Source organism: Pleurodeles waltl, chromosome 2_2, assembly GCF_031143425.1.
Source record: "Pleurodeles waltl isolate 20211129_DDA chromosome 2_2, aPleWal1.hap1.20221129, whole genome shotgun sequence".
NCBI classification, from domain to species: domain Eukaryota; kingdom Metazoa; phylum Chordata; class Amphibia; order Caudata; family Salamandridae; genus Pleurodeles; species Pleurodeles waltl.
The window spans coordinates 872,184,735-872,200,919 of NC_090439.1; the positions used below are offsets into that span (position 1 = coordinate 872,184,735).

At 43.0% G+C, this 16,185-nt stretch overlaps 1 protein-coding gene across 2 annotated transcripts in view; it reads right to left on the reverse strand.

Annotated features, from left to right (window-relative positions):
* Positions 1–16,185, reverse strand: part of STK3 (serine/threonine kinase 3) — a 731,888-nt gene that overhangs the window by 404,883 nt on the left and 310,820 nt on the right. For both annotated transcript variants that reach the window (XM_069220541.1, XM_069220540.1), the window contains exon 7: positions 9,107–9,244. In XM_069220541.1, coding sequence (XP_069076642.1) covers positions 9,107–9,244 — 138 coding nt within the window. The remainder of the gene's footprint in view (positions 1–9,106; positions 9,245–16,185) is intronic.

Consider the following 16,185-nt stretch of genomic DNA (forward strand, 5'->3'; position numbering starts at 1 on the left):
TACTGTAACTACTGTGCAAAGGTTTGCAATGTAGGTGTGAGCTGTCAGCCTCTGTCATTTAATTCCTGAGACCATTCATAGGCACCCCAATTCATTACAGTAAACAACTTTTGATTCTGATGGGAAAGAGAAACTAGATAGAGGTCACTATAAGGGTTCACTACATGCGTTGTTTAATTTGGCCAATAAAATCAGAGTCCATTATCACAAAGTTTGTCCTTCAATGATAAGCTTAACTGACTGGTAGCACTATGTGTCACCGACCTGGAATAGCCCCAGTGACGGACTGAACTTTGATACCTGGAAATAAATACAACCGTTTGAGAGCTGATGTTGATTTTATATGGGACATTACCATCTCACTTTACAGATATGCCGTTCAAGTTCATTAAAGTTATTTAACTACTGGAGTGGTTATCTCCTGACAGGGTCAACATCACTACTTTGCAACTTACTGTGTCATAATCAACCATGTTAAACCATTGAGAGCACTACGACGGAGTGCACTGCAAGGATAGAAGGTGGTTTTACACCCATAGTAGCCAAATACAAGAAATCTACTGAAATATCAATACGTATTTACAGAAAAACTGCTACTCAAATTAACTTGCTCTAGAAAATGCTATTTATCTTTGCGAATAGGTCCCTCAGCATTTAGGAGCCAGATAAAGGTAACAAAGTCAAGAAATAGGTTATTCCACTAAAATCCAAGCGTGATAAAAAAAAAAAAAAAAAATCAGAAAACATTCTGGGGTTCAGGCCTACTAACATCTCTTTCCTCCCTTAAGGACACTACAAAAGTTGCTTCATCACTGGTTATAGGAAGAGGTACCAAAAGTAAAGAAAAACCTTAATATTGTGAAAATAAAGTTTGAAAACAAATGCTTTGGGGGCGTATATATTTGTCTGATAGATCAGAAGACCCTGACTCAAATTAGGTACAGGAGTATGATGGATGAAAAGTGGTAATGAACCTAAATCATGTGGTGAATCCCTGAACATCTGATTCAGAAAAAGAGGTGTAGAAGAAACTTTCAACACACGGTAAGTCACAGATAAATTATCTGCACCAGAATTTGTACCAATTTGCATTTTTTCTTTAATCTCCTGTACGTTTATGTTTATTGCCAATGTGTATATAAGCGGAATCAGATAGAGGATCTAGTACCAATACTATTCTTCAAAACCTTCCTTGCTACCCTCTTTTCTGTACCTTGTTTTTAAAAAAAAAAATTATTATCTAGTTTTTAATTAGGGTGGCAGTACACAGTACACCAAAATTGATGGTGGACAAGAAAAAAGCAAAAGAAGCAAATGTGCTTCATCAAACCATTTAAACAGAAAACCCTTCAAAACAGAGAGCAGAGTATAAGCACTTATCCCCAATGCCTCAACATTCCTCCGTCAAACATAAACACAGTTAGGTGTAAATCAAAGACATGTGTCTTCCTGTATCCCTAGATTGGAGCCAGAGAGATATCCCATAATCTGCCCACCCCTCCCCCTAACTGACCTCCACAGGCTCTAAACAGGTCCATCATGTTCCAATTTTCCATGCCAACTAGAAATAAGTAGCCAAATCCTCCTCCCCACTTTTCGTGCATTCAGACCCTAACATCCATATAGATTCATTTCCATATTATACACTGTTAAAATTCTAGATCTCCATTCAGTGAACGTTGGGGGTTCTGTGCTAAGCCAGCCAGATGATATAAACATTTGTACCACTGCCATTGCTATAAAAATAAAAATAAAGACTCTTTCTTCACAGCCTCCCCACCAGCCTCGGCTTCAACAACTCTTAACATTATCATCACAGAGGTGATCTGTACCTGTTCTCCTATGATCTGAGTAATAAACATGGCAATATCACCCAGAAAAGGGGAGCGAGTAGGACAAGAAAAAGACATATGTACGCTCTGTCTGACGATCCCTGCAGCAATGGCAAGTGCTGTTAGGTCTCCTGTCGCATTTACAAAGCTTCAGTGGGGTATAATATAGAGCAAAAATAGTTTTAAAATGATGGCAATGTAAACCTGCGGTCAACGAAGTTCTCCCAACATCAAGCGACTGCTGTACTTTTAAGTCTCCCATGCCAAATCTTGCTTCCCACTTGGCTTTAACAGAATCTAGATTGTCAGGCAGTTCCTGCAGTAACAAGGTATATATTGTCCCAATCCTAGCTCCCTTATCAATAGCCACAGCTAGAGGGACATGACCAATCGAAGATTGATTCTTGCATGACTTGATAATAAAATCCCTGATCTGGAGATACTTGTAAAAGTCGACCCCTAGTCAGCCCATATCTTTCTTGGATCTCACTAAAAGAGCACAGTTGATCTTCAAACAGATACCCGAGCACCGTAATCCCATACTGTGCCCCACCTTCTGCTGATTGTGTCATGAAAAATGACAGGTAATGCCGGCGATCCCCATAAAGGTGCACAATAATTAAATTCAGCTACCTTGACAACCCTTGTGATTTGCTGCCACACCTTGTATGCTTCTTGTGTATAGCTAGGTTCAATATTCCTCACCAGCCATCCCTTGACATCCATTCCTAAAACAAACTCATAGATTGAGCGGGCTTCTGCTACTGTTAGCCTAGCTGTCCTACCCATGGTCAATATATTCATGTGCTTTAACATACAGGACCAGTAAAAAAGAGTGAGGGTAATAACTACCCAACCCCCTCGCTCCCTAGGGAGTATCATGTGCTTCACCGCCCTCCTTGCCTTCCTAAACCCCCAAAGAAAAGTAAAGCACAGACTTTTAAAATTCCCCAGCCAAAACTTATTGTCTTCCAGGGAATTGGCCCCAAAAAAGATAAAGGAGTTTCGGTAGAGTTAAGTCTTCTCAATTCCTGCCCCAAAGTATCCAGCAGCGGAGCCATAGTTAATAAAACCAGATGTCCTAAATCTGCTGTCCTCTGTACCCCTAAATATGTAGCCTTCTCAGTCCTGCGGGGGGGCACTACATCAAAGTCCTTTAGTACAACCCACTTATGTCTTGGCAACATTCAGTTTATAACCTAAAAGCCCCAAACAGCTTACGATCCTTTTCTATCTCGTTCAAGGCTGAGGAAGGGTCTGAGCTAGCCACTGCAATATCATCCACGTAGGCAAGGACTTTGTACTCTCTTAGTCCTGCTACACCGGGACAAATCTCCGAATTCCCCTCTAAAAGTGCAATAAAAGGGTGGTCTAGTGGCCTCTCACACTGGAAATCTCAACAACTGCTGCACCATCTCCCCCAAAGAGACCCACAGACCTTTCACCTGCAGGAACTGCAACTTCAGCACCAACCTTAAAAAACCGAAGGTACTTTCTGCACACAAAGCTGCACACAAAGCTACCAACAACCTCCACAACTCCATCAACTGTCTGCTTCTGAACATTCGCTCCCTCCACAAACACGCCACTGAACTCTGGGACCTGATCGACACCACCCTACCAGACATCGACTTCCTCACCAAGACTTGGACCAACCCCACCTCGGGTCCAGCCATCGCCATCGCCATTCCCGATGGTTACAGCATCCTAAGGAGGGACCAGCCCTCCCGCCCAGGTGGAGTACACAAGTCCTCACTACGTGTCAAAGCTGTCCAAGAAGATCACTGCACCACCATCGAACACCTTCACTTCCAGGTCCACTCCAACCACAACTCCTCCATCCGCTGCACCCTGGTATACAGGCCACCTGGCCCCGCCCAGCTTTCATAGACGACGTTGTGGACATCGATAGCCCCATGCCCTGCTGTCAGTCGACTATCTCCTCCTCGGCGACCTGAACTTCCACCTCGAGGACCACACCGACCAAAACACCACTGCTCTACTCGACAACCTCGCCGGCCCTCTGCCTCAGACAGCTGGTTTCCACTCCCACACACATCGCAGGACACACACTGGACCTCATCTTCACCTCAAGCGACCAGATCACCATTGAGACCATCTCCACCCCAGACTGGACTGACCACTGCTGTATACACTGCACAATCACTGCACTCAGCAGCCCCCCACGCACCTCCAGGACCCCCCACAGGAAATGGAACGAAATCACCAACGAGCAACTCACCTCATCACTCGCCAAACCCCTCCCCCTCTGATGACGCCAACACAGCAGCGCGCAACCTCAACGCATGGATCACCGAATGCGCCTAAACTCTAGCCCCTCTCTAACTGACATCAGCCAAACACGTACCTAAGAAGGCCAGTTGGTTCACCACCGAACTCCAAGAATCAAAGCATACCTGCAGACGTTTAGGGAAAAAATGGAGAAATAGCCAATCCAGCGAAGACCTCGCCTCATGCATAGCCGCAACCGCCGCTCAACGATGAAAAATCAAGAATGGAAGGAAGGACACCCTCCAGGAGTACATCAACTCCTCCGCACACAACTTGAAGGAACTCTTCTCAGTCATCAACGAGTTCACAGATCCCCCCTTCGAAGCCACTAGCATCCCCGTCACAGGACCTCTGCAACAAACTTGCCTCCTTTTTCCACCACAAGGTCACAGACATCTACGACAGCTTTCTGTCACTTGGCACCGGAACCTGTGATCAACCCCCCCCCCCCCCCACTCCCCACCACCCAAGAACCCGCCCAGACCATCCATGCCTGGTGCACGCTCACCAGAGAGGAAACAGTCAACATCATGAACAGCACCCACTCCGGAGCCCCCTCGGACCACTGTCCGTACCACATATACATCAGAGCCAGCGCATCCATTCCCGAGCTTCGTAACACAATTAACTGCTCCATCAGCACAGGCACCTTCCCTGAGGACTGGAAACACGCCGAAATACGCTCTCTTTTGAAGAAATTTCATCGAAGCCAACAACTCTCTGGACAGCTCCCAGTCCAGTTTCCGCAATTACAGCATGGAGACAGCACTCCTGGCAGCCACCGACAACATCAGATTACTCCTAGACCGTGGCCTCACTGCAGCAGTCATACTCCTTGACCTCTCAGCAGCTTTCGACATGGTCTCACGCAGCACTCTGCGCACCAGACTCCACGACATCGGAATCCACGGAAGAGCCCTGGAATGGATCCACTCTTTCCTCTCCAGGAGAATACTGAGGGTCAGACTCCCACCATACACCTCCAGACCCACAGGAGTCAACTGCGGAGTCCCCCAAGGATCCTAACTGAGTCCCACACTGTTCAACATACACATGGCCCCTCTTGCTGCCATCGTCAGAAGCCACGGTATGAACATCGTGTCATATGCACACAACTCATCATTCCCCATCACCAAAGTCCTGGGAATGGACAAAAGGAACTTTCACGCAGAAATGGAAGCTGTCGCCACCTGGATGAGAGAAAGCTGCCTCAAACTCAACTCCGACAAGACAGAGCTCATCATCTTCGGAATCACCACCTCAGCCTAGGACGACTCATTGTGGCCCTCATCCCTCAGCGTCCCCCTTGCGCCGATCGAGCACGCCCGCAACTCAGGAATCATCCTCGACTCCTCCCTATCCATGACCCGCCAGGTAAACTCTGTCACCTCCTCCTGCTGGCACACACTCCGCAAACTCCAGAAGATCTTCAGATGGATCCCAGCAGACTGTCGCAAGAGAGTCACCCACGCCTTAGTCACGAGCAAGCTCGACTACGGCAACGCCCTCTACGCCGGCACCTCAACTAGGAACATCAAAAAAACGTTAACTCAACCAGAACGTTACTGCCAGGCTCATTGTGGACCTCCCACGCCGAGAACACATCTCCCAACACCTGAGGACCCTCCACTGGCTACCATTGGAGAAGCGAATCACCTTCAAACTTCTCACCCACACGTACAAGGCCAAACACAACACAGGACCAGCCTATCTGAACCACCACGTCTCCTTCCACACCACTGCCAGATCCCTCCACCCGGATGGCCATGGCCACCGCCCCTCGCATCCGCAAAACCACCGCCGGAGGACGATCTTTTACCTACACTGCAGCGAAGAGCTGGAACAACCTCCCCCTGCACCTCAGACAAAGCCCGTCGCTCACCATCTTCTGAAAGAACCTCAAGACGTGGCTCTTCAGATGAGGCCCCTTCCCTCCCCCTCCAGCGCCTTGAGACCCTCACAGGTGAGTGGCCATGCTTTACAAATACTGATTGATTGATTGATTATGAATTGTGTTTTAGCACAAGCAAATATGCATGTGTATGTAGATTTGCTCAAGCAAAAATCTATTGAGCGTTTACAAGTTCACTTTGCCTCCAACCACTTTCTTCTTAACCCTGGAAAAACTTCCACTTCTGCCCTGGTCAGGAGTAAATTTCCAACCTTTCTCAGTATGGGAAAAGATTAGAGAAGAGATGAAGAAAATCCTTAAAACATGCAAGTTAGTAGGTGTGCACAGACTCAAACACATTCCAACCCTAGAACTGCTTCCACTAGCACCAGTATGAAGCTCTGCAGAAAGGTGTCAAAAAGGGGAAATTGCTAGTAGTCAAGCCCTACTATACTATTAGCCCTGGCATAATCAGAGGGGCTATTATCAGAGCTCTTATATAATGAGATTGCTGTCATAATTTGTCACCGCACTACATGGTAACAAAGGGACAGGTAGATTTTTTTTTACAGGAAAGTAGATTTACGAAGCAACCTGTCCCATGAACAAGTAGATATTTTATTAAATTCCACACCCCTGGGATGTCAACAACCTGAGATTCCAGTGCCTCTGCCCTCTGTCAACTGGTAGCCGCTTCAGAATCTAGAGCTAGCATTCTATTTTCCACCTCACCCATTCTTTGGGAAAATTCTGAACAAGCTTTAGTCACTTTACGAATAGCACCATGCAGCTTCCTGATAGCTGTTCGACCCCTACGGCTACCTGCCTGAGTTTCCTAGTGATGGGCCATGATACGTTGGTATATCACCTCCAATGTAGCCACCTCCGCATGATTTTCTCTCCCGACAAGTGGTCTTCCAGGCCAGGGGTGGCAGTATAGTCTCATTTTAAACCATCCCCTAAACCATCTGTGGACCTAGCCTCCTCATGAGGTCTCCTCTTTTTGACCATTCGGGAAGACTTTTGTCCAGATCCTCCAGGGATCAAGGGTTTGTCCCTTCTATCTGGGATGCTTACATCACTCAGAACACTCTCCAGCAACCCTTTCGCTCCACTGCCCCCCCCCCCAAGACCCAGTGGCCTCATCCGCTGAGTCCGACTGAACTGAAAGAGAGACAAACATGCTCCCTCAACACCGCATCTGACAGTAACAACTCCTAGGGACAGCCTCCCAGCTTCGGTGTGAGTAATTTATCTTAAACTGATATCTCAGATTTAGCCTGAGTTTGAGTAGCTCCTTGGTGGTCTGCCCTGAACTGTGCATCTTTAGGCATAGCCTTCCTTCCTTCCATCATCACCTCTTCCACAGCCTCTACTGGCTCACATAACTCACCTCTTCCCTCAGCATTGAATGCAGCACTGTATGCCCTCTCACCAGTTTGTGAAGATAAATGCTACAAAATCACATCTAAAGGGAGCCACAAAGTGCCTGATCTCAACAGTACAAATGAAGAAGCAAATGGTCATTTATTGCTGCATGCTGCACAAGCTGCTAATGAGGGTTATGAGGCAGTAATGATAAGCTCAGATGACACCGATGTGTTTAAATGTGTTTGGGATTCTATGACATCATGGCTAAAATGTTTCTGAAATGGGGTACTAAAACACCTAAGTCAGTCCTTGACATTAGAGAAAAAAGCTATGCTAGGTCTCAGTATGTTTACTGGATGTGAAACAGTACAGGCATTTGCAGGAAAAGGAAAGGTAAATTCATTCAAAATCCCATCTGCCAAAAGACATACATAGGAAACATTTTCGCAGCTCAGAGACAAATGGGATCTCTCTGAAGAACTAATGGACAAATTGGAGCAATTCTCGTGCTTGCTGTATGCACCAAAATCTTCGGTTCATCACATGAATGACTTGAGATATCACCTATTCTGAGTAAAGAAAACTTCCTCTTTTCAGGGGCTGTCTGAAGAAACATGCCAAACATGCAAATTATCAAGCTGCTATAAGCAAGTGATGACTTCTGAAGGGTCCATAGACACCTAGTCCTATTGGGAGAGGGTTGAAGCTGGAAAAACACGAGGGAGCAGAGTAGCTGATAGTGGACTGGAAGGAGGGGCAGCCAGCACCTCAGGCTGTGTTAGGTCTACTTCCTTGCAACTGCATTAGGAATTGCAAACTGCCAACATGTGTGTGCTGTCTAAATAACCTCAAGTGCACTGACGGGCAGACTTCCCGCCTGTGAAAATCAATCAGACGCAGAAAATTATGACCCATATTCAGATGACGACAAATGTGAATTATAAATTTATGTTCATGTTCACTCATGACATACATTGCCTATGTAAGATGTGACACCTATTATTTGTTGAACTTTTAAGTGAAAATTATGCATATAATCCATATCAATATGAGGAATACGATGTTTTATTGTTATTTTAAGGATTATAGTGTTATTATTCCAATTAATAAGCATAATTATTTTTAAAATATATGGAATTTAACCAATCTGGTGTAATTAGATTTATTTTTCCACATAATATAATGAATTTGTACGCTATTTATCAAAAATATGAAAACCATTATTTTTTTGGGCTATTCTTGCTAATCCTATATCATCAAACAAAAGGCAAAGAGTGATGACTTGCTATCACATATTTTCCATCTTTAGGCATCCATACCATGCAAAAAAATCATGTTAGAACCCATCCCCAAAGTGGTACCAATGGCCTAAATTTGGGTTCCTGGCTCATCACCTACATTAGCAATATGAATGATAAGTCTTAATTTCAGCTGGTAAAGCTGGAGAAAATTTCAGAAGTCATATTGGAAAAATTATAATGTCTGCATGGTTCTTGTACCTCGCTTAGTGGGTTTTTCAATGCCTAACAAAGTGTGTTATGTGGAACTTACCCTTTACAACACTACCGGGAAACTACCTGCAAACTTGCAAAGCGCATATTTATAGCCATGGCGATGACGAAACCTATTTTTGGTCTGTTAGATTTTATGGGCCCTATATGGTCCAGTCAGATAAAGAAAGAAGAGCAGGCGAACATTAACTCCCTTTTTGCAAACCAACCTGCAGAAGCTGCGTTGCTGTAGCTCGCTGTTCCGGATTCTTCACCAGACATTTCTTAACAAAATCAGTAAACTCATCAGTCCAGAGCTCTGGCTTTCGGAAAGTTGGCGGCGGATTTGTGGGAATCATAAAAATGGCCTAGCAAGAGAGAATACAATGCCAGGGGTTATAGAGAATATGTAAAGATCACAAGTATTTTATTATAACAGTATAAATAAACAAAACGTCTCAGCCAGTATTTCTTACTGCAAATCAAAAGAAAACATTTTAAGGGCTCTAAGGTTTCTTTCATGGCTAAAATCCGAGAGGCATGCCCGTCCGTTAGGAAGGGAGCCATTCCCACAACACTTCATCACAAGGAGCTGTGCTCCACCGAGGTAATCCTTCCTCGTTTTATCCGTTATTACTTTTTATTCTTATAGGATGCTTTCCCATTTGATCCTTAAGCAAATATTCTGAGTTAGATACACTTCCCATCAACCTTTACTTTGAAAAAAAACGTAGGCAGGATTTCTGTAAAACAATGGTCTTGCACAAGGCAATTAGGGGGGAACCATATCCTTGAGAGTACAGTAACAAGACATTCACAATCACGGGATTTAGGGTCAGAAATATATGTGCCCAGAAGAATGCTGTCTTACTGACAGCAGTGGTCAGCCCAGTCACATTCTCCAACAAGCCAACCACCCTTAGTTCTGGGCCTATCTGGAGGCTAAAGGATATTTAGTGACTCTCCAAGGCAGGCCCAACACAGCACCTGCCTGTCGGCTCAGGGCACATCTATGGCAGCCAGCATCATGCACACCCTCCATTACTCACCAGAAACCAAGACGCAAAAAGGAGCACATAGCGCTTCATAGGAAGGACCGCTGAGTTGACAGAAATGATTGTGTATGTGCGCCAGTGTATGCATATGTGTGGTAGCTGGTGGAACTAGGCCTCTTTACACAAAGCAGTATTAACTATCATTTGTCATACACCACACTGACTAGGCTATGAGCGTGAGACTGACTGAATAATGGCATACCCTGCAAACATTGCATTCACTGGTCAATAAGGTATATCTGAAACACATGGCATGGACTTGCTTATAAGGCATGCCCGGACATATGCCACTGCCTTGCTAATTTACACTGCCTATAGTATAGCACTGCCTGGCCTATCTGCATACCTGGCACACAACAGTGACTAGCCATGAAGTATTCTAGCCGGGAAACATTATTTACAAGGATGCATTTACCACGAAATGCATTTACAACTATGCCATTACCACAAATATGCCTTTACCACGCATTCCTTTACTAAGAATATACCTTTACCACGCATGCCTTTACAACAAATTTATTTCTAAAGGCATGAATGGTGCCATTACCACGAATATGCCTTTACCACGCATGCCTTTACTACAAATATACCTTTACCGCGCATGCCTTTACAACACATTTCTTTCTAAAGGCATGAATGGTAAATGTATATGCGTGGTAATGGTTTTGCAGGGAAGTACAGGTTAGTGTTAAGTGGTTTAAGTATATATATATATATATATATATATATATATATATATATATATATGTGGTTTTTAGGGTGGCTATGAGTTTTTGGGTGGTAAGGGCATTTTTAGGGTTCATGGTGGGTCTGGGATTATGCTGGTAGGGGCATTTTATGGGTTTTGGGTGGGTATGGGTTTTGGGGTGGTAAAAGCATTATTAGGTTGGTAAGGGATTTAGAGTGGTGAGGGAATTATTAGGGTGGGTATGGTTTGTGGGTCACAATGTGTGTGTGTGTATATATATATATACACACACACATATATATATATAATAATACGCAAATATATATACTATATATGTAATATGTATTTAAACATTTCCACAAATGTATACATAAAATATATGTTTAAGTGTGTGTGTGTGTGTGTGTGTGTGTGTGTGTGTGTGTGTGTGTGTGTGTGTGTGTGTGTGTGTGTGTGTGTGTGTGTGTGTTTATTTTTCTACCACACATATGTGTTTACCCGCCATGCCTTTACTACAAAGTTTTCATGGTAAAGGCAGTTTCGTGGTAAAAGACTTAAACTTTCATAGCAAGTGTATTCGTTGACAGATGTTTTGTAATTACCATGTTGTAAAAGTAAACCTTTCTAGAACAAATTATGCCTGTAACTAGTGTTTGTCACATTTTTTTACAAGTATCTGTAGTGCATCATCATTTGTACCAGAAACACTATGTAGATTAATAAGGTAGTATACTGGATCATAGGCGGCAGAATCATTATGTTGATCAATGGTGGATGATCAGTGGTGATGAAAAGTGCAACAGAATGACAGCACTTTACAAATAGTTTAGAATACACATATTGACGCAATTGTCATTAATTAAAATAAACGTTCACAGCTTCAGATGCAGGTAGCAGAAGTGTTATGCGAAAATTAGTTAACATTTAGTCAAATGTAAAAACTGGGGTCAGATCCCAGACCATAATCTTTCATGGCCAGACGCTTAGCCATCAGACCACAGCCCACTTCACTACAATGAGCAAGAAGAAACATTTGTTTTTATTTTTATTTTCAGCTAGCATTGTCCTTTTTAGCGATTCTCAATAAGTTGGGCTTTTAACTGGTCCCTTTGTGAGCCCTCCAGGTTGCCATAACAATCAGTGTGAGATGCGCGAGACAAGCCTTCTTTTCCTTTGCCTACTGAAAGCAAATGGCTTCCTCCTCTCAACCCCTTACCCAGAAGCGGAAAGAGAACCCCTGACTGACAACCGTCAATTGCTGCAGTCCTTGAAACCAGAGATACCTTTTGAACTTCGAGCTTCTGAAGCCTCGCCTTATCTTCAGATAATCTTAATTTAAAATTAACACGGTTGCAGTATCTATTGGCAGTCAAAGGAAGCAACTGTGAATCTAGATGTCCATGAAGTTTACCTAAACCGCACCTCGTACTGCACAATCTGTATTCATCGAAGAACACATTTGAACCAACTTATTAAAGGCAACCACTAAAACTGTTAATGGAAAATCACATACCACTGATTGCCCGTCACAACGTTTCCAATCAATATACAGCAGCAGAATGCCTTATCAGAAAGCTTAGATGTTCGAGTTTAATGAATGACTAGAGCCATAAAGATTATATTGATGCCAATAAGGCTTCCAGGTGAATTGCCTCACAACAGGGCATCAATGGTTACAAATCCAGTTTATGACAAAGATCATACTCGATGCATATCGTCAGTTCCTCTCGAGATCACATATACCAGTTCCATATGGACATACCTTTAAACTTGTTTTTCTAGAGAAAGACGTGAAGACATGTTGATCATAGGTTCATACTATTGAAACAAAAGTAACCTAAAGGTTTAAAGGCGTTCACGTTAGCTAAAGATGAGTTTTTAGAACTCTATAAGCTTAGGAAATCTGAAACCTGCTCCAAGAGGTAAAGAAGAGTTCCGCAAATTGGTGCAGAGGTCAGGTACCCCAAGCTGGAGATACAGCGAAGAGTCAAAGGAAGAATAAAGAAACCCTAAGTCTAAAGTAAAAGTAATGCACTGGTCCTCCTCACGTATGCACTAGCTGGCACGCTATTACTAAATATACACACTCTGACATCAAGCTGATGGGAGAAGACGCTGGAAGTCTACAATGGGTTTATGTGCACCATGCTAATGACATACTCCAGGCTTTCAGCCGAGAAGAATGCACCAGCTGCTAGTCCGTTAGCTATATCTGTGACCTGCTTTTCAATGTGACTTTCTTCCTTAATTCCTTGATTCACTATATCACAGGAATTGAGGTGGAGAATGTAAGCCACAATCCTTGACATTCAGAACAGATCCAGCATCTCGTATATTGCACTGTGTACGATTCTCACGCTATGTAGACATTGAAGAATGAATTTGTTATTTGGTAACCGCTTCCAACTCTGTTAGGTCAAATGATAACACTTTCAGGTTATTATTTGTTGGGTAAGAGTACTTAAATTAAAAAAAATAACAAGAAAGAAAGAAATAAGGATCTGCATTGAAGGTTGCTGCCAGCTCTTAAAGTGCGTCCACCCAAGTGAAGGACTGTCCGCCATAACAGAGAGCCCCCATGCCGGGGGGAATCTCTGGGTGTGAGAAAATGTCGTTTTGTGCAAGATCACTCCCATTGTTTTGCTTTACTTTATTGCTGTTTTTTTTTACTCTTCAAACTAAGGCACTGCTCTCCAGTGCCTATTGTAGGTGCTTTGACCCCTAAAACAAGTAGGAACTGTCTATTCGGAATGGTGTTTTCACCTTTCCTATAAGGCCATACTGTATGGGGAAGAAACTCCACTCATTGCGTGAACTGTTAAATTTCACATGTGGACTGCAGCACTTTTTGTGCTATCCACTAGTGTGACACGGAAAACATTGCTCCAGACTTACCACGGTAGCCTGATTGCTGCACCTTAAACTTATAGTGTCATTAAAATTACACTTGTTGACAGGTCAAAACTACCTTTTAAATATAAGAAATTCAACCAACCCCATGTAGGCCATGTATCTCATAAGATAGGGTGCATTGTATTTAAAAGTGGGGCATGTAGAATTTTTTTGTTAACATGTGCCTATGGTGACAAGGCCATAAAAGCTATTTTCAGTGTGGCAGGCCTAGCTCTCCTATGCAGAAAATCAGAGTACAGATTGAAAAATGTTTCTCAGAAATGGGGCCAGCTCAGAAACTATTTAAACTATATTTTTAATAGCTACTAAAATCCAGTTCAATGGTGAGGTCAGATTTTTATTAAATATTAATGAAACATAACTTTTAGCCCTTTTGCTACTAGGCCTCCCCCTGTCCTCTCTCCCCTCCTCCCTCCCAGTGCTGATCCCTTTTTTGGCTATTTGGGGTAATTTGCACTTAGGTCCCCATAATTTTTTGTTCACGAAAGGCATCCACACCAAATGTACGTGCTTTTTTTTCCAAAATCCTGGAGATTCTAAAGTTACCCAAGGTTTATGGACTCCCCTGGAGGAGACTGAGAAAGTAGCTGAAATCCAGCTACATTTTGGGACTTTTGGAAAAATTGGGGGAAAAAAGGGCCTGTTTTTTCCCTGCAAATGGCATTGATGAAGGGTTTTCAGTGCTAAAATAACCATCTTCCTAGCTTTCTGGAACGGGCATACTTGAATCAGAAAACCACATTTTTCAACACAATTTTGGCATTTTACAGGGAGATAGCCCATTTTCCTATTTTCTGTATTTTCAGCCTGTTCAGTTATTAGTGGTACGGGTGTGAAACAATCGTGCATCCTGGATAGCTATACCTTTCTAAAAAGTAGACAAAATTCTGAATTCAGCAAGGGGTCATTTGTGTTGATCCTTCAAGGTTTTTCTACAGAAAGTAACAGTTGAAATAAAAAAATATTGAAATTGAGTTGAGAAAAACAGCCATTTCTGTCTACGTTTTCATCTGTAACTTCTAACTATGCTATTTACAAGTCAGGAGCGCCCAACAAAACAACTAAAGGCAAAAGAAGATTTTTAGGAATCTTGTGTTATCACTAATAAGTTCATATAGAAAAAACATACTTATTATTGTTCACACTCTTTATCAACAAAATTATAAGTTTAAGCATAACAGGAGTATAAAATATGTAATGTCTCTTTTCCATATCCACTGGCATGGTCTTTGTGTGTCAGGAAATGAAGTCCATTCAGTGTTTAAAGTCCAAGTCAAAATGGAATGTAGAACCAACAGCCGCCAACATGTTTCGTCTCTGAAATACTTCTTCAGGGCTCGAAGGCTCCGGTCTTGATGATGCCACCATTTATTATCCTACTTGAGTTGGATCAAGTTGAAGGGGAATGACCTCAGACCCCCCCCCCATAGCATTGTATTATTAAATAACATAGGACCATATGTCCATGTAAAATCCTGCATTTGTCGAGTGTAATATCAATAATATTCATGAAAATTGAATCACAGGAATGAAACAAACACACAACCCCCTGATAATGGTTTGCGTACCTCCGTTGTGTTATTTTCACAGACACGAGGACGCCACAGAACAAAACGCCAAAGTGGAATCTTCTAACTATGGCAGATTTTCAAAAGCAATATATTGTTACATCTGCTGGACCCTTCTGGTTGTGGGGATATATTGGGCTTGTAGATTCACCAAGAACCCGAGGTACCCAGAGTCAATAACTGAGCTGCACCTTGCAATAGTTTTTCACTGGTTACCTGGTATACAGCAATTCATTTGGTAAAATATAAAGAGTGAAAAATAGGTATCAAGGAAACCTATGTATTTCAAAAAATGGGCACAAGATATGGAGTTTAGAAGCAGTGGTTATTTGCACATGTCTAAATTTGAGGGTATCTATACTAGCACGTGAAATAGAGGGCGTTTCTCAAAATGATTTATTTATTTCTTACACACTGTCTTACGTTTGGAAGGCGCAAATGCAGAAAATGACAATTGGTAATAACACTAGCAAACCTGTACATTTTTGTAAACTAGACACCCAGGGGAATCCAGGATGGGGTGATTTGTGTGGCTCTCACCAGGTTCTGTTACCCAGCATCCCTTGCAAAACCTTAACATTTCTCTAGAAAACACATTTTCCATTTTTTTGATGGAAAATTCTAGAATCTTAGGAGCGCCAAAATTTCCTATCACCCAGCGTTCCCCCAGGTCTCCCAATAAAAATGCTACCTCATCTGTGTGGGTGGGCCAAGTGCCCGCAATAGGGAAGGGCCCAAAATGTATTTTGGGCACATGACATTTTTCCACCCAAAATTGACTCTTTTTTAGCGATGTGCCTAGCTGTTGAATTTGGGCCGTAGCTCAGCTGGCACCTGAAGAAACCTAGCAAACCCGTACATTTTTTAAAACTAGACACCCAGGGGAATCCAAGACAGGGTGACTTGTGTGGTTCTCATGAGGTTCTATTACTCAGAATCCCTTGCAAACCTCCTTAAAATGTGTCTAAAAGACACAATTTCCTCACATTTCTGTGATGGAAAGTTCTGGTATCTGAGGGGAGCCAAAAATGTCCAACCATCCAGCGTTCCCACAGGTCTCCCGATAAAAATGCTACCTCACTTTT